Source organism: Durio zibethinus, chromosome 19 (assembly GCF_047325235.1).
Source record: "Durio zibethinus cultivar Kanyao isolate XHJ-2024 chromosome 19, ASM4732523v1, whole genome shotgun sequence".
Lineage (NCBI taxonomy): Eukaryota > Viridiplantae > Streptophyta > Magnoliopsida > Malvales > Malvaceae > Durio > Durio zibethinus.
Genome location: NC_143180.1, coordinates 2,740,379 through 2,767,278, shown reverse-complemented (window position 1 = coordinate 2,767,278; position 26,900 = coordinate 2,740,379). Strand labels below are relative to the sequence as shown.

The 26,900-nt window shown below is 30.7% G+C and overlaps 4 protein-coding genes, 1 long non-coding RNA gene, 3 other non-coding genes and 1 pseudogene across 11 annotated transcripts; 5 read left to right on the top strand and 4 right to left on the bottom strand.

Moving 5' to 3' along the window:
* Positions 1-392: 392 nt before the first annotated feature.
* LOC111310222 (UDP-glucuronic acid decarboxylase 6-like) lies at positions 393-4,057 on the bottom strand. Of its 3 annotated transcripts, none has more exons than XM_089748318.1 (13): positions 3,886-4,057; positions 3,361-3,469; positions 2,826-2,912; positions 2,554-2,641; positions 2,379-2,470; positions 2,219-2,283; positions 2,042-2,130; positions 1,685-1,762; positions 1,488-1,581; positions 1,305-1,371; positions 1,156-1,219; positions 1,025-1,065; positions 393-830 (listed from the first exon to the last, which is right to left on the bottom strand). In XM_089748318.1, the coding sequence occupies exons 2-13, from the start codon at positions 3,439-3,441 to the stop codon at positions 645-647; spliced, it is 1,032 nt and encodes a 343-aa protein (XP_089604444.1). In that variant the 5' UTR covers positions 3,442-3,469; positions 3,886-4,057; the 3' UTR covers positions 393-644. The 3 variants fall into 3 exon arrangements, with proteins under 3 accessions (XP_089604444.1, XP_089604443.1, XP_089604442.1); XM_089748317.1 differs by adding an exon at positions 3,575-3,633 and having other exon boundaries at positions 447-830; positions 1,025-1,219; positions 3,886-4,002; XM_089748316.1 differs by having other exon boundaries at positions 447-830; positions 1,025-1,219; positions 3,886-4,026.
* Positions 4,058-6,883: 2,826 nt separating this feature from the next.
* On the top strand, positions 6,884-6,955 carry TRNAH-GUG (transfer RNA histidin (anticodon GUG)). Its single transcript has one exon. It is a non-coding gene; the product is annotated as a tRNA-His (tRNA).
* A 172-nt stretch (positions 6,956-7,127) lies between these two features.
* On the top strand, positions 7,128-8,939 carry LOC111310224 (dolichyl-diphosphooligosaccharide--protein glycosyltransferase subunit 4A pseudogene; annotated as a pseudogene). Its single transcript, XR_016330316.1, has 2 exons — positions 7,128-7,189; positions 8,559-8,939. The product of XR_016330316.1 is annotated as a dolichyl-diphosphooligosaccharide--protein glycosyltransferase subunit 4A pseudogene (transcript).
* On the top strand, positions 7,435-7,507 carry TRNAR-CCG (transfer RNA arginine (anticodon CCG)). The gene has a single exon. It is a non-coding gene; the product is annotated as a tRNA-Arg (tRNA).
* Positions 8,940-10,692: 1,753 nt separating the features above from the next.
* On the bottom strand, positions 10,693-12,031 carry LOC111310223 (CASP-like protein 4C1). Its single transcript, XM_022909450.2, has 3 exons — positions 11,597-12,031; positions 11,159-11,294; positions 10,693-11,074 (listed from the first exon to the last, which is right to left on the bottom strand). The coding sequence occupies exons 1-3, from the start codon at positions 11,824-11,826 to the stop codon at positions 10,853-10,855; spliced, it is 588 nt and encodes a 195-aa protein (XP_022765185.2). The 5' UTR covers positions 11,827-12,031; the 3' UTR covers positions 10,693-10,852.
* Positions 12,032-15,160: 3,129 nt separating this feature from the next.
* Positions 15,161-15,232, bottom strand: TRNAP-AGG (transfer RNA proline (anticodon AGG)). The gene has a single exon. It is a non-coding gene; the product is annotated as a tRNA-Pro (tRNA).
* Positions 15,233-16,334: 1,102 nt separating this feature from the next.
* Positions 16,335-17,343, top strand: LOC149513321 (uncharacterized). Its single transcript, XR_016330504.1, has 3 exons — positions 16,335-16,580; positions 16,696-16,769; positions 17,035-17,343. It is a non-coding gene; the product is annotated as an uncharacterized LOC149513321 (long non-coding RNA).
* A 1,671-nt stretch (positions 17,344-19,014) lies between these two features.
* LOC111310218 (heat shock cognate 70 kDa protein 2-like) lies at positions 19,015-21,478 on the top strand. Its single transcript, XM_022909443.2, has 2 exons — positions 19,015-19,317; positions 19,538-21,478. Exons 1-2 carry the CDS (start codon positions 19,104-19,106, stop codon positions 21,271-21,273), a joined length of 1,950 nt encoding a protein of 649 aa, XP_022765178.1. The 5' UTR covers positions 19,015-19,103; the 3' UTR covers positions 21,274-21,478.
* A 331-nt stretch (positions 21,479-21,809) lies between these two features.
* On the bottom strand, positions 21,810-24,648 carry LOC111310219 (uncharacterized). The gene is made up of 2 exons (XM_022909444.2): positions 24,362-24,648; positions 21,810-23,884 (listed from the first exon to the last, which is right to left on the bottom strand). The coding sequence occupies exon 2, from the start codon at positions 23,587-23,589 to the stop codon at positions 22,066-22,068; it is 1,524 nt and encodes a 507-aa protein (XP_022765179.1). The 5' UTR covers positions 23,590-23,884; positions 24,362-24,648; the 3' UTR covers positions 21,810-22,065.
* Between the last annotated feature and the right edge of the window lie 2,252 nt (positions 24,649-26,900).

The following is a 26,900-nucleotide window of genomic DNA, read 5'->3' as shown; positions in this document are numbered from 1 at the left end:
GGCAGGCAAGGAGATAGAGAGCTACAAAGGTGTTTTGATAAGGGCTAGAATTTTTATTGGTATTTAGGGGTGTAAGGGAGCCAAGATAGTAGTGAGCTGTTGTGCTCGAGCAGATACTAGTGAGCTACTCAAGCATTCAAGTTTGGCTTTCAAAGATGTATTGTAAGCTAAGCTCGACCCGTTTGAATAGCCGAGTGAGCTGAATTCGAGGGTATTAATGCTTGGCTCAAGCAGTTCACAAGCTTACTCGAGCTACTCGAGTTTGGCATTGAAAGACTGTGTCTGAGCTAAGCTCGAGTAGCTTAAATAGTTGCGTAAGCTAGCTATATTCGAGCCTATTAGGTAAAGTTAAGTGGCCAAAGATTATTGGGTAAAGTATCTACAACAAGCCATAGAACAAAAGTATCTTTCCATTAACTCATATACCGTTCAAACACAAATGGTAATAATAATAATAATAATAATAATAATAATAATAATAACAATCCAAAATGACTAAACTGTGGAGAAAACGATGCCATTATTGTGCATGAAGATAATGTATGGGAATTCACTAAAGGAACGAGACCATAGAATTTTATCTGTAGCTTTCCATTCTAAGAGGGACATAGAAGCCTGCAGCCAGCACTGTGAATTTGTTGAAGTCAATTCTTATTGGGGACCCCAAGCCTCTGACGGAAATCCTCCTCCATAAGAGGAAGTCCATCACGCAACTTGACTTTTGGTTCCCATCCTAGCAGCTCCTTTGCTCTGGTTATGTCTGGCTTCCTTTGACGAGGATCATCGGGAGTGTTTTCGACCATTGAAATTTGCACCTCAGGATTGATAAGCTGCACGAACAATAGCCAAGTATTCGATTGAATCATTTTTGTAAATATATATATATATATATATATATGAATAGTATCCACCAGTTTTGCTGGTATAGAAACCACTACTAATGACTACCAAGAAAAGTATTCATGTCAAATCCAGCAAAGAGAACTACATGATAATATGGTGGAGGAAAAAAAAAAAAACTGACCTCCTTCACAGCCTCTGCAAGTTCGAGAATCGTGAATTCACCTAAAATGTCGAAAAAGAAAATTACTGTTAATATTGGAAACAAAGAGCTACAAAGATAGGAAAATGGAGATAAATGGCTTGTATAATCACCTGGATTCCCAATATTGATTGGCCCCGTGTTCTCTCCTTCCATAAGTCGAATAAGGCCATCAACCTTTAGTGAAAAAAATGAAAAATAAATGAGCAGCAGCCACATTAACGATTAAAAGAGTTCGATGTTAACAAGAATTCCAGCATACCATATCTGAGACATAACAGAAACTCCTTGTCTGTGTTCCAGGTAATTGAACAGTCAAAGGCTCGTTACTGCACGATTAAACAGTTAAGTGAGAAAGGGTGTCAGCAAAAGGAGCAGAAAATAAATAAAATCCTCGTATGCATCTGCAAGATATGCAATGTACTGGTAAAATATAGCTATTTACCGGATTGCTTGGGCTATGAAATTGCTGACAACACGACCATCGTCGATATTCATGCGTGGTCCATAAGTGTTGAAAATTCTAGCAATCCGAATCTCTGTTATCATCATATCATTATTTTTAGAAAAGAGCAAAAATCCTCACAGGAAAAATGAAAAATGCACAGAAAATACACGAGCAGTGAACGATGCATTATTTACCTATACCATGCTGCCTGTGGTAATCAAACATCAAAGTTTCAGCTACTCGTTTTCCTTCATCATAGCAGCTCCTAACTCCTGTAGCACGATACGCAACCAAATCATTAGAAAGTTGTATGTGCAACAAGATTGATGCAAGACTATGTGACATAATTCTTACTTAGAAGTGTGGCAGCCATTAATGAAAGATAGATGCAAAGATGTGGCATTCATACTTTAACAAATGACATAGAACGACTTTCAGTTATTGGGCAAATCAACAGAAATATTCAACATGAAGACAATCGGGCTTCCACATATCCATACCACAATAACTGAAAACTCTCCTCAATCATCAAAGTAGCCTAGAATACTTACCAATTGGGTTAACATTTCCCCAATAGCTCTCATTCTGGGGATGCTCCAATGGATCTCCATACACCTCTGAAGTTGAGGTAAGTAAAATCCTGTTGCAAACAATCAAACCATGAACAATGCAGGACTATGTTAATAAACGCTATATCATAGTCATAGAGATAAGTAACTGTCTCAAACCTCGCTCCAACACGCTTTGCAAGTCCCAACATATTTAATGTACCAATCACATTTGTCTTTATTGTCTGTTTAATGTCACAGAAACATAGTTTTCAGTTAGTGGTTGAAAAGAAAAAGACAAAGATAATAAAGACAGGGTCATGCTGCAGAGGAATCTTACCTTCACAGGATTGTATTTATAGAAGATTGGAGAAGCTGGGCAAGCAAGATGGTATATACGATCAACCTCAACGAGCAATGGCTCAGTGACATCTGGATAAATAAAGAAAACATTAACATAATATTCCAACATTGTTAGCTATGCATTACTGGACATACAAAATAAAGAAGAATACCATGACGAATAAGTTCAAATCTTGGATGCCCAATCCATTTCTTCAGATTGTCCTTGGAGCCAGTAAAGTAGTTATCGGCAACAATAACCTGAACAGAACAAAAACAGAACAATGTTAAATGTAAGCAAAGCACAAGTATCAGTTGATAGACATGACTCATGAACGTATGAATCCAGATATCTGACTGCACAATAGACTATGAGATTTGCTCATTCTCACATCATAAATGATATAGAGTGAAGAAACATATGTTGCTAACAAAATGTACTCACCTCATTCTTTTCGTTCTCCATCAACTTGTCCACTAGGTGGGAGCCAATGAATCCAGCTCCTCCAGTAACCAGAATCCTCATGTTGGACTGCTCATAAAACAAAGATAGGATATAACACCAATCACATACCATAAGTAACTAAGATCAACCAGGACCCTATTCTACAGAATTTATTAGAAATCTTTAATCCAAAAAAAAAAAAAAATCGCCCATAAACCGAAGGATAATCCAAGGTAAGTAGAATAGTGATAAGTAATCAACATTATCAGATTGAATTTGCATGAACTCCTGTGAAATTTAACAATGATGGGAGTGATGCATTTTAGTCTTATCATTCCCAATTTTGAAACAGCATAGTTATCACATCTCATTCATTTATACACAGGATTCACTAATATCAAAGTATATGGGGAATTTAACTTAAAGCAACAACATTAATGCATAACCAAGATCTTCACTCTTCAAGGAAACAAAGATACTTTCCAGGAAAGTAAACCCAAATATGGAAATGCTAATAACTTGAAATCTTAATTACCTGGAAAAACTTGGAAAATCTCAAAGGAGATGGACTTGGAGGCTTCTTAGAAGCTGAGTTGTGAGTTCCGTTTGTAGACATTTTTTTTTTCAGATCCTTTCTTGAAATCCTACACACGAAACAAATCAACACTCAAAATTCATCCTCAAATCATCCAAAACCACCCACAAAGAAAATAACTTAGAAAAATAAATAAAAAATAAAAAAAACTAACTGAATTCACTTTTCCAAAATTTTTCTCCCTTCTATCCTATGAAACGAAGAGATTGCAGCCTAATATATACAATTGAATATGATTTAAACAGAACTAAAATAAAATAATGACTGACCAAACTGTACCAACCAGAGAGATAGACAAAGCAAACGGAAACTTAAAAAACAAGAAAAGTAAATTACAATCAAAAGCTTCACATTAACAAAGCTATAGCCCACACCAAACTAAAAAAAAAAGGCTTTTTCAGATCTCAATCTGAAACAATGGCCCGAAGATCATAGAATTAAAAAAAAAGATAAAAAAGATTATACCTTGAGAAAGAACAAGGTGAAAATAAAATATGGGTTTTGTTTTGTTTAATGAAATTTTAAAGAAATTTGAGGACTTTAAGGATTTGAAGATGACTTTAGACCAAACTGCGTATAGAAGTGGCACTTAGAACCAAGTTTTATACTGTGTTTCTTTTATGGTACAAGTACAATTGCAGTTAAAAGGAAGGAGATCTTAAGAATCATGAAAAAAACGCAGCGATGACGTAGCAATGAGTTTTAGTTGAGATATGTTTTATCTACAATTTGCTTTCCAATTATGGAATGCCACATATTTTTTCAACGGTTATTGCTCACGAATGGACCACGAGTTCACGTGTTCTGTTGGATTACTCTTCCGGAGTTTTTGTTCGCTGCGGTTAGAAATAGTGTAACGATGGAATTCTCTTGTGATTAAATTACTTAATCTATCCATAATCTAATTGAGACAAAAATCAAATTTTAAATGATTTAATATAATTTATTTTTGAATTCGGATAACGGATGCATCTAAGCTCTAATTTAAAATAATTAAAATATTATTTAAGGAAAGATTTTAACACTTAGATAGTTTTTTATACGAAATTATCACTCAAAAATTCTGTTATAATTTATATAAAATGATTAGATCATTATGTTTGATAAGCATTGAATAATCATACATGATAAAGATTTTAAATTATCGAAAGTGATCAGATCATTATTTAAAAGATGATATAATTTTTATATAAAAAAAATAAAAAAATTTTATCATCAAAATGAAATAATATGTAAATTAAATAATAGTCAATTTTACGCATTTAATGTGTAAATTAAAATTTACTTCCTCTTAAAATTATAATTATTTATATTATAAATTTTTATATTTTTAAATTAATATTCATTGTAATAATTTTTAAAATTATTTATTTATTTTTTACTTGTTTTAATGTTTTATATATAATATATATATTGTTTTTCTTTTATTATCAATTTAATATATTTAATTTATTTTTTAATTCAAATATTTTACAAATTTTATATTATAAAAATTAATTTATCTATCAATAAATATATTATTAATTTAATAATTTAATAATATTTTATTATAAAATAAATAAATATTACTAATATTTTATATATTATTATCTTTAAACAACTTTAAAATTATTAATTTATGTAACTATTATAATATATATGATTATTTTCGTATTTTTTAAATAAAATAATTTTTAATTTTTAATAATATTAAATATAATAATTTTTAAAAATTAATAATTATTAATCAAATAAAATAATTTCAAATCATGAGATTTAAATTTACTTTAATAATAAAATTACTTCGATAATTATATTATTATAATAATCTTGTAAAAAATACCAAATGTTTTTTTAATAATTTTATTTTCACTAAATTCAAATATAGATAACATAATAATTACAAAATTTTAAATATCCTATTAATTGGTACCCATAAATGGATTAAGTTCGGTGAGTCTTTTAAAGGGTTTGTCTAATGTTTGGTTTGTCAAATTTGAGATATTCAAAATTTTTAAAAATATATGTTAAAATATTTATTAAAAATTTAAAATATATTTTTATTTATTTGTTATTTAATTTCTGAGTGGTAAAAATGTTATTTTAAGCTTAGCCACATCAATCGTGACTTCTCTCTGAGCGTTCTAATATAAATACGAGTCAAATCCTGATTGGCTTATATCATTTTTTATTGGTGGTCCGCGTACCATCTGATAACTACAGTGAATGGATAAAAGTCCAAAATTATACGGTAATCGGCTTATGGGGCCACGTTGGATACAGCTAATGTCTATTTTAAAGGGCAATTCATAGGTATAGGTGACGTGCATGATAGTCAACGCTACGGCGTTATCCTGCCGCGTCAGATCCTAACCATCAAGTTTGACTTGTTATCCAAAAATTAAAAAAAAAAAATTGACATAGATTAAATCTCCTTTGAATTTACAACTTATCCAAAAAATAAATAAAATTATAGAATAATCCAGTTGAGTAATTTTTAATTAAGTATCAACTACATATTTTATTTTGTAAATCCAATGACATTTGTAGAAATTTTCTTTAATTATGTGAGTTGACATGACACTTTTATTTTATATTGTTTTCTTGAAAAAGATTACAGAGAAATTCACTTTCTATGGTCATTCCAAAAATTTATGAGGTAAGTAAGTACATGTCCATTCATTTTTCCACATGATATATTCTAATCTACCAAGCAAATTCTTAAAGATTAGAGTATTCATTATTCCTAATTTATAAGCCCTCAAATATTTTAGTTAGAATTAAAGGACTTTTAAAAGTGTACAAAGGCATACATCTATGCCTATAATAACTAGTTATTTTGATTTTTTATATAGTTACAAGTATGAAAAAGAATTATAATTATAATCTTGTATTAAATTAATCGATAAAGATAAAATTTAATTGATATGTTTTATTTTATATAAAAGATATAGTAGATTAAAAATAAGAAAATGAATTATAAATGCTTGAATTTAAAGCTCACGCCTATTAGATATTATTTTTTAAAAAATAATTACATATATAAATTAAATTAAAATTTGAATTTGAATTTCTGACATATTTATTTTTTATAAAAAAAGAGGTTAAACAAGAAAATAAGAGAATATATTAAATATATTGGAATTTGAAACCTAGAGCTATGTAATACCACATTTTAAGGTTAATTATATAAATTGATGAATTAAACTCTAAATTATTGACATGTTTATTTTTTATATAAAAGAAGTTATAACCTAATAGAGAAAAATTGAAACCATTGAAATTTGATTTCTATATTTACTAAATAAGATGAAATATATATTTTTTTAGTGTTTAGACATCGTGACTCTCTTATTGCCATATGAATTTCTGTTAACATTGATGATAATTTTAATATCTTCTGGCGGAGTTAATCTACTTTTCTTCTAAATAAATCAAATAAATAAATAATATATAAAAGTTTTTTGCATTTATTTTCAATCTTGTGGCTGTAGTTTAGTGGTAAGAATTCCACGTTGTGGCCGTGGAGACCTGGGCTCGAATCCCAGCAGCCACAGTAGATTATTTTTATGTTAATTTCCCAACTTTTGTTTTTTATTCCTTTTTGCCCTTTTCCCTTGGGCCTCCCTTTTCTTGAAAAGAGCCCAGAACGCAGTCGTTTTGGTCCCGAATACCAATATTACAACAATAAAGCCAAAGGCTTTCACGTCAATAGAAATAATAGCTTTCTCCAGAGATTTGTTCGTTGGCTCGTTGCTTTGGCGTTTTGGCCTCTCCTCGATCCGACAAGGTACGCCGTTTCTTATTGGATCCCTCCTTTTTTTTTTTTTCCTTTGTTTTCCTCTTTAATCACCGCAGCGCAATATCACGATCTAGAAGCAGATGGCTGATTTCTTTTTGATTCACAGTCTTAGATTAAACTTTTTCCCTATTTTTTGTTTGTTCATTCGAATAATTTAGTTTTCCGGTTCTTGAATAGTGAGTCATATCGATTTTGTATATAAGTTAAGAACTGAATTATTGCAAGTAAAAAGCGATCGCATAGCGGAGTGGATATCGCATTAGACTCCGGATCTAAAGGTCGTGGGTTCGAATCCCACTGCGATCGCCACCATTCGATCCATTTTGCATTTTTAGCTAGTTATTTTCTTTTTGCGGATTTAGGGTTTATTTAGAGCTTTTTTTTCTTTTTTTTAGTTATAAAATTTGAACTGTAAGAAAGAAATTTGGTGAAGAAGGATGTTAAAGCTCAATGATGTGCCCATTGATGACTTTAAAACATCTAGAACAGCTTCTTCGCTTGTGTATATAGGGGTGTGATCTAGATTTGATCATATGAAACGTTGGTTGAAAACCTTAGTTACTGTAATAGTATTGGTTAATGAACTAAATTACATTGATTATTAGCATAAACGTATCCATGCCCAATAAGTTATATTTTGTATGATGATTGATTAGATTATCAAAATTAATGTACAAATTGCCATAAACATGACGTTCCTATGTTGGATACATACTAATGTTGTGAAGTTGGATGATTGGATCTGGAGTCCATGTAAAATATAGGTAATAGATGACCGTTGTTAATGTCAGGTTTGGGGATTAGATTCTTTTTATAGTGATGTATGCGAGGTCCTTTTGTTTTGTTGATTGCTGCTAATAGCTATAGAGCTAGTTCATTCAACCATGAACTGCATGGATTGGTTACAGCAACCCTTATCTCTGGAAGAAATTAAGTATTATTGTTTGTAGTTGGTTGGAATAATCATTTCTGTCTGATTTACTCTATGTAGGTGTTAAAACTGTCGATATTGGCTTCTAATTACTGTCGGATTTCATAATGATAGTAGCTTTTATTAAGATTAGAGTCAATAAGTTTCTCTGCCATGTGTTTGGTCAGTTGATTGCCTTGCGTAAAGGATAGAACTTATCACCAACAATTTTCTGCATTTATTCTGTTGAAGGACAGTTACTGCTTGAAGTTCAGGTAGAATGCTTGCTTAAGTTAATGCCACCAAGTATCTGGAAAATACTGTATACCACATACTATTTGGTGTTTGAAACTTTATAGTAGGTTTTATTGCCAATATTTGTTAAAATTATAGCACAATAGTTTGTGACAGGCTGCTCATTTGTGGGGATTTTATGTGCTCATGCAGATGATTGATGACCAACAGCTGGGATTTCTTGCCAATTTTCTCGGCATTTTTATATTTGCGCTGGTAATTGCTTACCATTACGTGATGGCTGATCCAAAATATGAAGGAAACTAAAAGGGTGTGCAGAGCTAATGTATGTGCTTTTAGATAAGAACCTAGATTAGACTTGTACCATGTTAGTTTTGTTTGCACAACTGTGCTGAAAACTTTGTTTTTGCCTGTCTTGGTTTTTCTACTAAATATAATGACATGTTCATTGCAAGTCTTCCTACTAGAGCTCAAAACTGGATTTGTGCTCAAATTTCCATTTCCAACCAACCAGTTAAGCCAGTTCTTGTGATATATAGCATTATCTTATGTATGTTTCAATGTTTTTACTCATTTAAAGGCTCCCTACCTTCTTGTAATACATGTGCTTGTGATGTTGAACTGCTGATGTTTACTACACATATGCACCCACATGACATGCTCCTTGCTAGTTGCTACTGTTAACATCTTCAATAATTCTATGACCAAATAAAGCCAAGAAGATTAAACTTAAAACTACCAGGACTTATTGCTCCTCAAATCTCAATTTGCCCATTCCCATGCTGCCATTTTGAGCCAAGCCCAAGTGGTAGCGTCAATTCAGTTGTGTTACATTGTTTTCATTCATTCATTGCGAAGGAAAAAAGAAAGAAACCTGCACCAAGTCAAAATTGCCGTTCTTCTGATGTGAAATGGCTGATGATTGGTACAGGACTACAATGATTTGCTCTTTTTGTCCATTATGTTTTGGATTGGTTATTTGTATGGTGCTTCAAAACTTGACACCACTTTGTAAAACCTCTGGGTGCCTGCATCTTTTAATTGTTTTTTTTAAGCCCATCAATCTTCATGTTTTGCATAGATCTTGATAATCTGAAACATAATTCGATGAAATTAGGATATAAAGGTAATAGCATAAAATTTTAATAATAATTATGAGTTTAATAAAATCAAAAATATATATTTCACATTTTGATGTTGACATGAATTGTAACACAATTTTTATGTAAAATATAATATGAATATATAAATTTTAATAATTTATACGATATAAATACATGAATTGTCAAATTTAATTTTGCACCTTTAAATTTTGAGTGTTGAGGGTTCAATTGGTAATTTTTGTTGATATAAAGGATATTAAATTGAAAGTAACAAAGGAGAGTCTTGTAAGAATTCACATTTTAAAAGAGAATCTCTTAAGTTATGGATTTGTTAATAAAAATAAAATTATTAATTTTTAACAAAAAATAGTAATAAGAAATCTAATGGATTGAAAGAAAAGATATTAATATCGTATCAAATAATGTTTTGATTTTTTTTAAAAATATGATATTTATTGATATAAATTATTTTGATATATTATTTTAAAATTTTAATTTAATATAAATATATATAAATACATATGAACTTGTATATTATAATATTATTAATAATTTACAATATAAATATGTAATATATTCAAAAATCAAATAAATAAGTTTAAAAGAATAAGAAATGATGTCATAAAATTTTTATAATATTTTTAAACATTTAATTTGATAATATAATATTTAAATAAAATTTTTCTTATAAATATTAAAATAAAAACAAAAAATAAAAAATTAATCAAGATTTTATGGTTGTTAAATTTTATAAAAATATATAATTGTTTTCTTGAAAAAAAAATTAAAATACTAATAAATTTTAATTTAAAAAATAAAGTATAAAAAATTAAAATAAAAAATAAAAAACTTAACTTTTAAAGATTATTTTATCAATTAATTTTATTTTTATTAAATTAAAAATAATTAAATAACATAAAATAAATTAAAATTTTTATAATATATTTCATATTCATATCACTTGAAACATGTTATTTTATTAAAATTTATCAAAAATAATAAAAATAATCGATATTATTTAATATCAAATTTCATATAAAAAATTTTTTAAATATATTATATTTTGATATAATTGAAACGTATTAATCGTTATAATTAATATGTAATGAAATTAACAATCACGATTGAAAATGCACTAATAAAATGACTGTTGACTAAATCCTACTTTTGAAATAATAAGGTTGGTAGGATTTGGTCAACGATAACTCATATGTACACATCAGTTTCATTGGCCACGTCATCGTGGTAAAATAAACACAAATCAGTAAATCAATCACCGTTCATCACTATCATCACATGAAGGGAAAAAAAGTCATAGCGTATGGTATACGGCAAAAGTCCAACACCTACTTCACACAACCAAAAATATTCTCTTTCTAAAATCTACATAAGGAAACGAGAGCCGCTGATTATATAACAGGCGACTCGAAAACCCGATAGCAAAGACGATAACCCTAGAAACAAAAAGCCGGCGAAACCCAACGCCACCGAAATATTAGATTGAACGCAAAACGAGTTCGACGTTGTACACGTGGTTGTCCCTTTTAACGTCTTCGCCAACGCCGTTCCCGCCGAGTCCGCCGACAATAATAAATATGTAAATACCTAATTCAAAAATAAAATGAATTTATAATTAAATCAAAACATAAAGAAAATAAAAAAATTCAAATTTTTGGTTAATTTGAAAACCTGGTCGTGGCCAAAGTCGAACCAAACTTGGAGGATTTCGGGGAAGAGAGTGGCTCCGGTGGAGATCTCCCAAACGGAAACGCCCATTTCGAAAAGCGAATACAAAGCCACGATTGCGTTTGCGGCGAAGACAAATCTGCGGTGAGATTTTGATTTTTTACTTTCAATTTTTAAGCTTTTATTTGTTTTCAATTTTCATAAAATTAAAATTGTAAAGCAAAAGAAACTAGAAATTAAAAGCTTTTTTTTTTTTTTCATTTGAAATGTGAACTAAAGAACCGCACGTTTTCAAACGAAGTTGAAAGCGTCGAATTTAACAAAATTAAGCTTTTTAAATTAAATTCTATATAAAATAAAAAAGAAATTTAAATTAAAAGTTTTGTTTGACAATTTTTTTCTTAGCGAACAGACAAAAATGCTTCTGCTTCTAAAACTAACCTGAAAGCGTCAAAATCAAACCAATGAGGGGAATCGGAGCCACGAGAGTTGGTGACCATGAAAACGGAGGAAGAGAGGGAGAAAGCAAAAGCGGCGAGTCGGAAGACGAGAATCAGTGAGTTGAATCGTCTGAGTTTACGGAGAGTTACAGTGGAGTGAAAGGAAGGTGTTGAGATTCCGTGGTGAGGGGAAGGTGTCTCGCCGTTGCGAAGAGCCAGTGGGGACCGCATAATGAACGGCTGCGATGATTTTCTGATGGAGGAAAGGGAAAGGAAAGAGAGAGAGAGAGAGAGTCATGAGAGAAATGGGGAGTGATTTGGGAGGAGAAGAAGTAGGGATAGGAAGTCACGGGCGAAGGAAACGGGACTCATGGTATAAGGAAGGAAATGAGAGGGAAAGTGTTGTGAAAAGAAAGAAGAGAGAGAGTTGGAAAGTGGGGGAAAGTAGAGGAAAAACAAAGAAAAAAGGAGGAAGAGGGTTTTGGAGAGTTCCTTTATTTTTTTTCCTTGAGAGAATGAAAGGAAAAAAAAGTATAAACACTGTTGAAATTTGTTTGAAACTTTTTGAGAGATATAAATTTAATTATACTATTAAATACTTATAAGGGAAGTCATATAAACTTTATTAAATTAAAAAATAAAATATATTTAAGAGAATAATATAGCAGGAATTATTGTAATTCTAAATTAAATAAGATTAAAATAGTTAATGCATGTTTTCCAAAAAAAAAAGATAATTCATAAATAAAAACTTTTTTTTTTCAAATGAGATTCATTTTAAAACTTTGTTATTAATGTATAATGGATTATTGGGTTGAAATGAAAAAGTAGACATAGAGTTCACAATCACTTTCTTTATATTAGAAGGATTAAACAAACTTATCACGTCGATTAATAATAAATTTTTTAAATTTTACTCTCAAAATTAATAAAATTATATATATTTGTATAGTAAAAATAAAAAATAATTAAAAAATAAAATATGTTATAGCAAATATCAAAATGAAACTTTTCACTTCTTTTTTTAATCTGATGAATTTTTTTTTTATAAAGTCAAATTTTTATATCTTAAAATTAAATTTTTAATTTTAAAATTATTTCAAGTAGCCCGACAACCGACAACCGACAACAATGGTAATGGAACGGTGATAACATTTGGAGACTTTGCGTCCTTTTCTGTCTTAAGCATGTTGTCTTTTTAAAATCTGTCTTTCTTGTTTCACTGTCCTCTTTAACAATTTAAGTTTACTTTCTTCATTGTTGCCTTCACGCGCGACTATCAAATGTGACGTGCCAACAGCTGCATTTCGCTGCCAAATGCTGCTGTTCCCGGTTTTTGGGATTTGTTTAGCCCGTGCATCGGAGGTGATTAAAGGTGTATACGAATTAAATATAAATAAAATTTATTATTTTATAACATATTTATTTAATTAATAAATATTAAAATTTTATTTATATTCTTTTATTATTATTGATAAATAAATATAAATAGAATTTATTCATAAATTATTTGTTAAATGTTTTATTTATTTATACAAATGAATTTAGTAGAAATAAAATTTTTTTATAATTTTTTATTTAATTAACAAATAATGAAATGTTATTCATGATAATTTATTTAGTTTAATAAATAAATATAAATTAAATATATTTACAAATTATTTATTTTATTAAATATTATTTTCATTTTTATACTCCTAAAAAAAAAATGTGTTTCGAATCAAGACATTCTGGTTAGGTTTGCGTTGTGAATATTTCTCTTTCTTATTCTTCCAAACCTCTTGTCGGCCAACCCTGAATATAAATATTAAATGAATTAAAAAATGATTTTTTTTAATCCTTAAATGAGAACACTAGAAAAAGTACTAACACTAATGGCAGAACTTTTTCTTTGGAAAAGAAAAAAAAAACTAATGATAATATTTAGTTGGAATTTTTTAATACAAAAATTCCAATAGAATCTCATATTTAAAATTCAAATATGATAACAAAATTTATTGGATAGTACAATTGATGAACAATAGTGTAATTTATTAATAAAATATTAAATTTTAATTTTTGATAACTTTAATTATAAAAAAATAAAATTTCAAAATCGGACATTTATTTTGTACGTAATTGAAATTACTTTTGTGCATATTTATTTTTGCTTATAGAATTATGTACTTAAATATTTTTTGAGTCAAGATATTCGAATATTTAATTTATTAACTGATGTATGCTCAAATCTTTATCTTAGATAAATAATACTATATATTATGAATAATATGAAATTTGATTAAAATTCCAAATTTGATCTATTTTTTGTATCAAATAAAATTTTATCTATTTTACGAAAAATATATTTTCTCATTATTATAGAAATAATAAGTTTATTATTGTAAAATAATAAAATAATAATAAAGTATTCATGAAGTCATCAGATGAAGAAATAAAGACAAGGTTGATAAAGTCTTCACCATTTGCTCGGACTGGTTCAGCATTGGAGCCTGGTTTTTTTGTTCTATATGATTTTCCATCTTGCTCATTAGTCAAAACCCAAAACTGAAATTGCAAATATATATATATATATATGATAATTTTAAATATGATATGGTGATATTGTAAAATAATATAATTTTAAATAATATGATTTTAAATTTAATTAAAAATTATATTTTATTAATAAAAAATAAATATTATATTTTGTATTTGTATGTTGATATAAATTATAATATGATAATTTTTATATTTTATATATATTTGATAAAAATAAATAAATATAAATATACGAACTTTTATATATTCCTTTAAACTTATTATCCTAAACAATTTATATATATATATATATATATATTTATATATATTCTTTCTCTTCAACAGCGAGACAGATTTTCAAGTAGTTGTGAACTTGACTTTTCTTCATTTCGTCTGAATGAAGAACATTTTAATAAATGATTGAACAAATAAGTTCCAACTGCCCTTCGCTTTTGCTATGCCTAATACTTTGACCTTTATGTTCATGTAATAAACAAAAGTAAAATGAAAAAAAAAAAAGAAGGGAAAAGCCTGTTCACATGCCATCATTATTGTGAACAAAGCATGAATCTTAACAAGCTATTTATACAATTATGCTTGATTTCTTTGGGCTCAACTGATAAACAAACAAAAGGTGAAAAGGATAAAGAATCTATGTAGAATAAAATCGACAATTATGTAGTTACTTTTAAAAGGTTACATCTAATATTTCTGTTGTTGGCAAGAGATTCATCATTGATATGATGCTCGAAACTATACTCTCAATCTGCAAATCAAAATTAGCAATCAGCAGACCAGGAAAACTGGTGTGTGGAAACAGGTTGAGCAACAACCAATGGAAGCAAAGCTCTAGATAATGACCCTATTGAAGTATATCAGAAAAAAATGGTTGTAAAACAGAAGATGGAACCTTAGCTGAAATGTTTTTAGCAATCACTTAACTGCCTTTCATGCATTTGATAGTTTTCAACCTGAAGCCAAATACTACAACATTGAGCCATTGATCATCTAAATGGAAGGGTTATAGCAAAATAAATGAAAAGAAATGGGGGCACTCCGAGAATTGAACTCGGGACCTCTCGCACCCTAAGCGAGAATCATACCACTAGACCAAGTGCCCATTGATGGTTGCTGTCGTTCTTGCACTTATGGAAAAACTTTTCAGCTGTTCAATGGGGTCAATTCACAGTAATTCCACCAAAATGAAAGCTTAGGGGAAAAAAATATTGTTTCAGCATTTGCAATTCCTGTAAATGATTGAATCTTACAGCTATATATGAAAATAAACCCGGTGAAAGTGCCAAAATTGACTCTGCAATTGCCTTATTCAACAATGGAGGACCCTAAAGGATAGCATAAATTGAGCCACAAGTATAAGAGGGAAAATCGAAAGAAGCCAAGCTACTTTAATTCGAATGACAATGTAACAAATTACCTAATGAAACCTACAAAATTCCAGACAGAAAATCCATGTTAACAGTGGTAAATGGCATCATTACAACTTGTCTTTTGGGAAGTCCATGAGGCTCAATCAAAGACCCTGGTTTCAAGAGTCTTTCTTTTTTTTTCTTTTCTCCTTTGCCAAGTGTTGTCCCACTCTTTTATCAACTTTTCGTTGATGATAATTGTAATAAAATACCCCGTCAAGCTTTTGCTAAACACTATAGTTCTTGAAAGAGCTGCAAAAGCATTTTTGCAAAGATCAGACTGCCTGTTACTCAAGATAGATTAAAAATGACTAGCCTTGCAAGGTTATCCATGGTGTGTTTGTGGCAAATTTCAGGCAAAATGTTTGGGGAAGTTCAGCTGATAAACATACATTCTTGAATAAAAAATGTACATGCATATCAAGGCAACCATTAAAAGCAAAAATGCTTCTCTTATGGTACAATCTTCAACTCTTTAAAGCTAACTTGACAGATTCATTTTCTACAGAATTAATTAACATGAGCTATTACAAATTGTTTAATTGTTTTGAATTTGCATGTTTCACGTTGCAAAAGCAATGATTTTGGACCTTTCTATTAAATGATTAGAAAATCAACAACATTCCCATATACCAAACACCAGCTCAACTTTAGGCTGAAGAGAGATACAGTGGGAGGAAAATAGAGTTGACATGATAGCTCAATCATATGGCTTTGTGCCATTACTCAAGTCAACATGCAATGCCAAGAAAAAAAAAGCCCACATCTCTAGCCTTATATTAATCCGAATCTGTAAAAGGCATTGGATTCCCAGACAGCTTTAACAAAGAAATTACCTTGCTTTCAAACAAGTCATGATTAAGTATCCAATTTGTCCCATAAATATGTTGCTCTCTATGATCAAGATCAGCAGCCCCAAGTGAAAAAGCACAAAGTTGGCACCAAAGATGAAGAGAATCCAAGTTTTAGCCTATTTGATCATTGCTTTTCTTCTTGTTTCAGCTTCACAATCTCAATTCTCAATTCAAGCCATGGAAACAGGCAAGCTCTTTCAAGTTTTTCATCTGATATATCTCCTCGGGCAATCTTAAAAAGTTATAATATTTTTATAAAAAGAAGACTAATCACGTTGTTTTTTGGATTCTTTTTTTTATAGTTGCTGATGGTATGAAGATCAGCACTGCTAAACCAAAACCAAATTCTGCCAACAGGTTCTTGTTAGCTACTTGGGTGAGTTTTTCTTATTGCTAAATATAATATAGTTAAGAGAGGAGTACTTTCCTTGTTAATCTGGGTTCGATTCTTGTGGAAAATAAAATCTTAAATGTATCAAATCGATGTGAGAATGCGCCCTCAAGATCGTCCAGACAAAACTTGAGGATACTTATAACCATCTTATAAGGGGAAAAAATATAATGTAGTTTTGCTCTTTATTTGATTATGATGAAATGGCTGACATGAATTTTGATTCTGTCTCAATTCTTTTATGAAAAAGGAACGTGGAACACAGCTCAATGATAACAAAGGCAAGGTTCCATCTGCCCCAAATCCTATTGGAAACAAGCATCCACCATCCAAGCCGTGAAAATCAAGGGAAAAAGAAAGGTTTCTCATATGCTGCAAAGTAAAAAGGATTGAGCTGTGATAACATTGTTTCTCTTGTTTGTTGATTTCAATAAAAAGTTTTGCATCTGTGATATTTCCAAGTGCTTCCTATATTTGTAGTAGGGCTTCAGTGTTCCCGGAATTCAATAGGTTCACTCAGTACTACAATGAAATCTTTTGTTTAAGTACATTGGCAAGTTTTGTGTGAATCTTTATTAATATATATATATATATATATATGGAGATAAAAAATTTGTTTGGGAAGTGTTATAAGATAACAAACAAATAACATTACCATGTACATATCTTCTTTGTTGAATTAGTGGTTTATCATCTCCCAGTTGAATTTTCAAGTGAAAATTCAATGTTTTCATTCTCCGCTTGCTTTAATTAAGGTTTCTTAAGTTTATTACTCCATGAATAACCAATTTTCAAGATTTTAATTCATGGATATATCACTTTTTAAGATGAAAATAAATAGAACTTTCAATAAACTGTTCGTGAACATATTTAATTTTTATTTATTTATTAAACTAAACAGATAATTTTGAATAGTATTTTTATATTCGTTTGTTAAATAAATTAAATATGAATAAAAATTTGTTTGGTTCATTTATATTCATGAACAAACTTGTTTAATGTTTATTTAAAATTCATTTGTTTAGGATTTGTTCATTGTACATTTATAATACTAATAATAAAATTATATTTTTATCCTTTATTTTAATCATATTTTAAGATTCATTTATATTCATTTGGATTCATTTATATTTGTTTTTAGTTTATTTGTTTATAATTCATTTATATAAATTTATGAACATATTTATTTATATATATTCGTGAATATATTCATTTAATATTTATCAATGATTGCATTTAATTTAATTAAATATAATACGAATCGAATACGAATATTTTATCATTTAAATGAATCGAATTTCAACGAGTAGAATAATTTTTTTACCAAATATAAATCAAATTTAAACACTTCTAAAAATAAATAAATAAATCACAAATATACATTTATCTTATAATCCTATCCCTTTAAAAGGGTTTTTATTTTTTTTCTTTTGGACTATCCAACTCGAGACATGAAATTAAAGCTTCTTTTTATTTTTGGGTTTTTTTTTCTTTATATTTGAGCTTTCATTTCTTTTTGTCTCACATAATATATTAAAAAAACAATTTGGAGATAGCAAAAGTTATAAATGTTAAACTTGAATCCAAATTTATTAAATGTTAAAAAATTATTTTTATATAAAAATTAAAAATATTTATCTTCAAAACTATTAAAATTTTAGAACTATGATAATTAAATAATAAACGCTTTCACAAATGGCATAAAATATAAAACAAGAAATTGCTTTCTAAACTTATTAATCCTAATATATAATAAATAAATAAATAAATAAAATGATTTTCTAGTCTTGCTGTCTTAGCTTAGGTGCCCAAAACTAAAAAAAGGCAAAAGTCTTTGCTGTCTTAGCATCTAAGAAAGAATCCCGACCGCGTGGTGAGCCGACCGGCCACGATGCGAAAGCCAATTTAGCTAAGCTAGCTGTATGTGGCCCGTAAACTTCACACGCCTCGCACATATGAGGTTTAAAAAGCGCGGGAGAGATTCACCAATTGGACGAGGATTCCGACTCTTATGAAACGTGCGCTTATAGGATTAGAATATTCTTTAATAGATTAATTAATAAAAAAACAAAAATGGAAATTTCGAGAACCTAACAAGAGCTAGAGATTTTAGGTCGGAAGCATAGAGTCAAATCTGACGGCTAAGAATTCGCTTATAGATCTTTCTGGAACTGAATCCTCAAATTTACAAATTCTATATAAATTCCCTATTCCCTCCCGCTCTCTCTCCATTCATAACAAAACAAAAATAAACAAAAAAATTTTCTCTTTGCTTTCGATTTTCTTTTACGTTTTGATCTGTCAAAGAAATTCATATAAATGGCCGGAAAAGGAGAAGGACCAGCCATCGGAATCGATCTAGGGACCACTTACTCGTGCGTAGGAGTATGGCAACACGACAGAGTCGAAATCATCGCCAACGACCAAGGCAATCGTACGACCCCGTCTTATGTCGGTTTTACCGATTCCGAGCGTTTGATCGGCGACGCTGCTAAAAATCAAGTCGCCATGAATCCCATAAACACCGTCTTCGGTAAATTCCTAATTCCCTATTTATTTTTAGAAAAATAGTTTAGTTTAATTTATAGATCTGCAATGTTCTATGCCGTTAGATCTACTGATGAAACTAATTTTTTATATTTTTGTTTCATATTTATGACGTCATTATAGAAATAGCTAGAGTTTGGGAGAGTTAACTTATCTGCTACACTGTTTTGATTAAATTTTTGTTAATCATAATTAAACTGAAACAGATGCTAAGCGGCTAATTGGGAGAAGATTTAGTGATTCATCGGTTCAAAGTGATATAAAGCACTGGCCTTTTAAGGTTATAGCAGGGCCTGGTGATAAACCCATGATTGTTGTTAATTACAAGGGTGCAGAAAAGCAATTTGCTGCTGAGGAAATTTCTTCCATGGTTTTAACCAAGATGCGTGAAATTGCTGAGGCTTACCTAGGCTCCACTATAAAAAACGCTGTCGTTACGGTGCCTGCTTACTTCAATGATTCCCAGAGGCAAGCCACCAAGGATGCTGGAGTCATTGCTGGGCTTAATGTTATGAGAATCATTAATGAGCCGACCGCTGCCGCCATTGCTTATGGTCTTGATAAGAAAGCTACTAGTGTTGGTGAAAAGAATGTTTTGATTTTTGATTTGGGTGGTGGTACTTTTGATGTTTCTTTGCTTACTATTGAAGAAGGTATTTTCGAAGTTAAGGCTACCGCAGGTGATACTCATTTGGGTGGTGAGGATTTTGATAATAGGATGGTCAACCATTTTGTTCAGGAATTTAGGAGGAAGAATAAGAAGGATATTAGTGGGAATCCTAGAGCGTTGAGGAGGTTGAGGACTGCTTGTGAGAGAGCTAAGAGGACCTTGTCTTCAACAGCTCAAACTACCATTGAGATTGATTCTTTGTACGAGGGTATTGATTTTTACTCAACTATTACTCGTGCAAGGTTCGAGGAGCTTAATATGGATCTTTTTAGGAAGTGTATGGAGCCTGTCGAGAAATGTCTGAGAGATGCTAAGATGGATAAGAGCAGTGTTCATGATGTTGTCCTTGTTGGTGGTTCAACTAGGATTCCTAAGGTACAGCAATTGTTGCAAGACTTTTTCAATGGGAAGGAGCTTTGCAAGAGCATTAATCCTGATGAGGCTGTCGCTTACGGTGCTGCCGTTCAGGCTGCAATTTTGAATGGTGAAGGAAATGAGAAGGTTCAGGATTTATTGCTTTTGGATGTTACTCCTCTGTCTCTTGGGTTGGAAACTGCTGGTGGTGTTATGACTGTTTTGATTCCAAGGAACACCACTATTCCAACTAAGAAAGAGCAGGTTTTCTCTACCTACTCCGATAACCAGCCTGGTGTGTTGATTCAAGTTTATGAGGGTGAGAGAGCCAGAACTCGGGACAACAACTTATTGGGAAAATTCGAGCTTTCTGGTATTCCTCCAGCACCTAGGGGTGTTCCTCAAATTACTGTTTGCTTTGATATTGATGCCAATGGAATCTTGAATGTCTCTGCTGAGGACAAGACTACCGGCCAGAAGAACAAGATTACTATCACAAATGACAAGGGTAGGTTGTCCAAGGAAGAAATCGAGAAGATGGTCCAAGAGGCAGAAAAATACAAGTCTGAGGATGAGGAGCTCAAGAAGAAGGTTGAGGCCAAGAATGCTTTGGAGAACTATGCCTACAACATGAGGAACACTGTCAAGGATGAGAAGATTGGTTCAAAGCTTTCCCCTGATGACAAGAAGAAGATTGAGGATGCCATTGATGGGGCGATTCAATGGTTGGATGGTAACCAGCTAGCCGAGGCAGATGAGTTCGAAGACAAGATGAAGGAGCTTGAGAGCATATGCAACCCCATCATAGCTAAGATGTACCAGGGAGCTGGTCCCGACATGGGTGGTTCTGGCATGGCTGATGATGTTCCTCCAGCTGGGGGCAGTGGTGCTGGTCCCAAAATTGAAGAAGTTGACTAGGCTGCTTAGTTCTGATTTTATATGCGATTCATCAGCATATATTATTTTAATGTTTTAGAAACTTTCTTCTCAATTGATTCTATGCTTGTATGTGTTTTTTTTTAATTGGTGAGCTTAGGCTCTCTCAAAGTGTTTCTTTTGATGGAAACAATCTCCAGTTTTGTGGTTTGCTTGGATAAAATAAAATATTCAATTACACAACTAATCTCAATGGTTGTTTTTTTTTCCTTTGCTGTGTGGAAAAATGTTCAAAATATTGTATCTTCTTTAGTAAGGCACATCCAATGTTAAGGCAGAGGCAAAGAGAAGGAAAATGTTTTGAACATATAAAACATAAACTTGGAAGCTGCATTCATTTTCATTTCGCACAAAACCATGAAATGATATGTATAAGAACATTAATGATTCTTTGGAAAGCAGCATGAAACTCACAATTTCGTTTGACTCGTGCTCGAATGAAGATTCTCATAAGGTATAGATAAGAGAACAGACAATCTATCCGCCCTAATGCAAAACTTAAAACTTCAAGCCAAGGGAAAGCGCAAAATTCCAATTTCACAAATCACAAAATTAATTCAAAGAATCTACATGTATGTAGAACAGTTATTAAGTCCATAAATTGTCACTAAATATGATGAATCACGACAGATCTAAAGATAAATTGAAAATTATAAAAGGTATGATAAAAAAACATATTATCTAAAAAAATGCAGTTTTTAATTTCACAGATTTCCTTAAGGAATGAGGTTAGTAAACGATGAAGCACCAACCACTCTAACATCTTTACATGTATCACACTATCGATTCCTCCAGGTCCACAAATGCTCGTTCACTCCATGGTGAGGGGCGAAGGCAGACACGGACCTCATGCTCTTCTGGTCCTACATGATGCTTGGGGACAATAATCTCAAGCATTGTTCCTGTCTCATCACAGTATGCTTCCAGTTTAGCATCTTCCGGAATGCGGTTTGGAAGGGGAATCTCTCTAATAAATTCCCCTGGAGGGCAGTGCTCTGGTGTTGGATCTGTTAGCTTAAATGTCCTATCATGTCTCTTAATGACTGGCATGCAGGCTGTACTCACACAAGATATCTTTACAATTCCATGTGAGGGAGTATTTCTCCAAGTAACTTTCACCCTTTGAAGATCTGAAAAGGGCAGGCTGACGATGATCAAAAACCCTTCATCATCTTGGTATATTGTTTTTGCTGCTGTAACGGGCCCATACACATTCTTCATTACCCCGCTAAATTCATTCAACCATGTTGGCTCGACAGGGTGAATTTTCATATCCAAAACTTGGTTAGCATGCAAATTATTAGGTAAATGAGCATCCTCATCATTTCCATGCCAGAAATAGTCCTTTTTCCGTTTGTTGCAGACAGTTGATACATCCATCCCATCACAATTGCTATGTTCTAATGGCTGCGTTGATAAGTTCAAACCAGTACTGTTAAGCAATTTTTTAGGGTGGGAATTTAAATTACTCTTTAGAGGAGCAGGGAGGCGCTCAAGCTCAAATTCTGCATTTGTAAGGTTCCTCCAAGCTTCAAAATCACTGGCTTCTGGAGGAATAGAGAAGTTTATATCCCTCCCAGTAAGTTCTGTCCACCTCCTCTTCTCTTCATCATCAAGGTTAGAGAGGTTTGGTGATGCCACAACTTCAATCCCATGTAAACACTGAGGATTAGAGAGACCCCTGTAGTGCTTCCTCTGCATTCTATGAGATCTAACAAAACCTTTAACCACACTAAATGGAAATGGGCGCTCACCTTGCCGAGAGTGACCATTCATGTAACTCCTCAATTGCATCTTACCAAGTGCATTTTCCGGCCTTTCCTTGAAAACCCACATATACATATTCTCCATATCATGCTGAACCAAGAAAGTATCTAGGTGCAATTCTGACTTGTCATAACCAGACACACCATTGCCATCCCTAATTAGCTTAGACTTTGATTTTCCATTCAAGACAGGCTTGAAGTAGGAAGTAAAGAAAAACCAAGCACCCCAAATGCTATCAAGACGCTTGATGCATTTCTTAGCAACTTTTGGGACATTGACAACTGCGTCAGCCTCATATGTCTGAGGTGCAAGGCTAACATCTAAGTTATCATATAAATCATTCCATGCCAGTGGAGGTGGGCTTGGTTCAGACGATAGCGGGAGATTGATATCAGGTGGCCGAGAGAGAAGCATAGACCGGCTCATCTCTCTCTCAAATTCATCTGGTGGAAAAGAACCTGAATCCATTGACAAAAGTGTAGATGGGTGACAATTCTCCATTGACAGTGTAGTGAGAAGAGCTTCCCCCATTCTTTTTTCCTTGCTCTTTTCGCCTATGCAACTTACAAACCCCTAACAGTCAACAAAAAGCTCTCTATGGACATCTTCACGAATCAAATGAAAAACCCAGCAGTGTCGTAGATGCATCAATCAATCAATCAATCAATCAATCCATAAAACCCTGATGAATCTCATAAATATCTTCATGGTTCAATTCTAAACACAACAATATCCACAAAGTTTCATCAATCAATCAAATTCACACTACATTCGACACCAGCAACTGAAGCAAGGACAGTTACATTGTTAACACCAACAAACCATCCTGAAAAAATCAACAAAAACACCTCCACTCAATAAAAAAGAAAATTATTCACATACATTAAACTCCACTACAAAATACCAAAACAAAAACCCAATTTAATTCTAAATTTTCTATATAAAAATGGATTCAAAATAATGGAAAAGATGCATCCCTTACATGACAAACAAATCCTATATCTAAGATCTAAAATACCCTAAAAACATAAAGATTCAAAACTTTCACTTTCTATTGATTTTCTCCCAGAAACCAAACAGAATATAAATACAAAAAAAAAAAGAAAAAAAAAACAGACCCATGATTCTACGAGAACCAGAATCCAATAAAATCTAACAGAATATGAGCAGCCACAAAAGAAACAGATTTGAAGGCAATCAAATCAATCATACAAAAAAAACCCTAACCTTAAAATTATAAGAAAAAGAAATAAAAGAAGGGAAATTAATTTTGAAAAATAAATTTCATTTTCATTATTATTACCTAAAAGGTGAGCCTTTGAGTCCAGAGAAAATTGAGAACTTGAAAGATGATCCCCTTTGAGAGAGAAAGAAAGAAAACGGAGTCTGTTTAAAGAGACGGAGTTGAATAAGGAAATAAAAGGGTTAGCGGTTACGTAACGGAGACAGTGACGGCGATTCTATTATTATTGTTCTTTTTGGAATGACTTGAGAAGTGAGAAGCGAAAAGCAACAGTCAAACGAGGCGTCTCTCTCTCTCATCAAGTAACAGTGTTACGCAAAAAAAAAAAAAAAAAGTTGTTCATATTCAATATCTCAAGAATCGTTTCATTCCCTCTTACTCTTATTTTTTATTCACGATTCAAATATTTTAAAAAAATTCTTAAATTTGAGTTTTGAATTTCTTCGATTTAGATATTGTATTTGGGATTAATGTTTCTAAAAATCTATTTCCACATAAATGGGAAAATTATTATCCTTAAAAAAGCTAAATAAAAATGCCTTGCCTAAGTTTATTCTCTTCAAATTAATTTTCATTAGTCAACCCCAAATACAACATAAATTTTTACCAAATATTAATAATTATTAAATAAAATTTGAGTTGAAAAGTGTAATTAAATCTAGAAAAATATATTTTGTAACATTTGAATGATTCAAAAAATATTGCAATGATCTCATCAATTCAAATTAACAGATGAGATGTCATGTGCTAAATATTCAAAGTCACCTCATCACATTTTGTGTGGGTTTATGTACTTATGTAGTGATTTTCATGTCTAAAAACAACTTAAGAAAAATTAAGGAATAGAATTTAACTAAATGTATAGTTCTACTATTGATTGTGAAATTATATTATTCAAACAACAATAACAATTTTATTATTTATCTCTATATTATATTTTTTATTTAATTTTTATTTATTCTATTAGTCTATTCTATTTATTTTGTTAGTCTATTCTATTTAATATTATATATATTAGTATAATATTACTATATTTTTTATTTTATATGTATCAATTCATGAATGGTGAAACTAGTTTTGTCCCTCCTATTTTCATCAATTTTTTTATTTTATATTTTATGTAATTTTTAATTGCCTGATAATTGAAGTTTTTTTTTGTTTATTTCTTTCTTCCTTGATGACATTAAAAATATTAAAATCAAGAATCTAATTATACAAGCTTATTAGGATTTGCACATATTATAAGAACATGACAATTTTTTCGTAGTAGTAGAATAAATGTGAAGGGGCACTTGAATCATAAGCTCTTCAAGTAGCCAAAAGACAAATTATATATTTTTTTCTTAAAAGACTACCTTTATTGAAATAAATTAGAGATCAAACTATATTTGTGTGAAGATTCATATCAAATTTGAGATGTATTATTTATTTTGATTTGAAAGTTTCATGAAAAATATTTCGTAAGTTGGGTGCGGGTTTTCATAAATGGTAAAAAAATGATCACCAGTCAGATAGAAGCTAAGTGTTAAATCGTGGAGCTACTTTTAGAATCTTCATATCTGGTGTGATTCTATGGTCTGTATGTATTTTATATTAGGTTCGACGAGAACATCAAATTTTATTTTAGGAGTTTATAAAATTTCAATCTCATGTTAGGATAATTTGAAGTTTTGCAATGATATATATATATAGAAACTTAAACCTAAATTTGTAAAATATTTTTTGTGAAATAAAATCATGAGATATTTGGATCAAAACAAATAATACCTTACAAATTGAGGTGTGAGTCTCCACAATTTGATTGTAGGAAAAGAAAAAAAACAGAAAATAAAATTTAATTTTTTGAAGGTAAGAATTAAGAAATTATGTGTTTAAAAAATCTTTATTTTTCTTCCATCTTATTAGGATAAGATGGAAGAAAAATAATTTGAAGTTCTACAATGATATGTGTATAGAGATTTAAATCTAAACTTGTGAGATGTTTTTTTATAAAATAAAATCGAGAGATCTTTGGATCAAAACGGATAATACTTTGTAAATTGAATGCAAATCTCCACAATTTGATTGCAGAAAAAAAAATTAACTTTTTGAAGGTAAGAATTAAGAAATTATGTGTTTAAAAAAATCTTTATTTTTCTTCCATCTTATTTCTTTTTAAACCAAATGAAAAAGCTTCCTCCTTATCCTCATTTTCTTTGCATTATTTTCTTGTGTTTCCGTTATTCTTTCCACTAGCAAAAGTATATTTACTCTGAAAAATGAAACGTGTATAAATTGTGCGTTCAAATAATATATATGTGAATAATTATGTGATACGTTGGTAAAATATTAAATTTTTTAATTTTTATAATTCAATCTTTGATAATTTTAAATATAATAAAATAAAATAAAATATATATTTACAGTTTAATAATTAATAAATATATTTCAAAAAGTTGGGTTAAAAAACTTCACATCCCCTTTTATATATATATATATATATATATATATATATAGAGAGAGAGAGAGAGAGAGAGAGAGAGAGAGAGAGAGAGAGAGAGAGAGAGAGAGAGAGAGGAATCAAGTTATATTGGTGTAATTGATATTTTAACAAATTAAT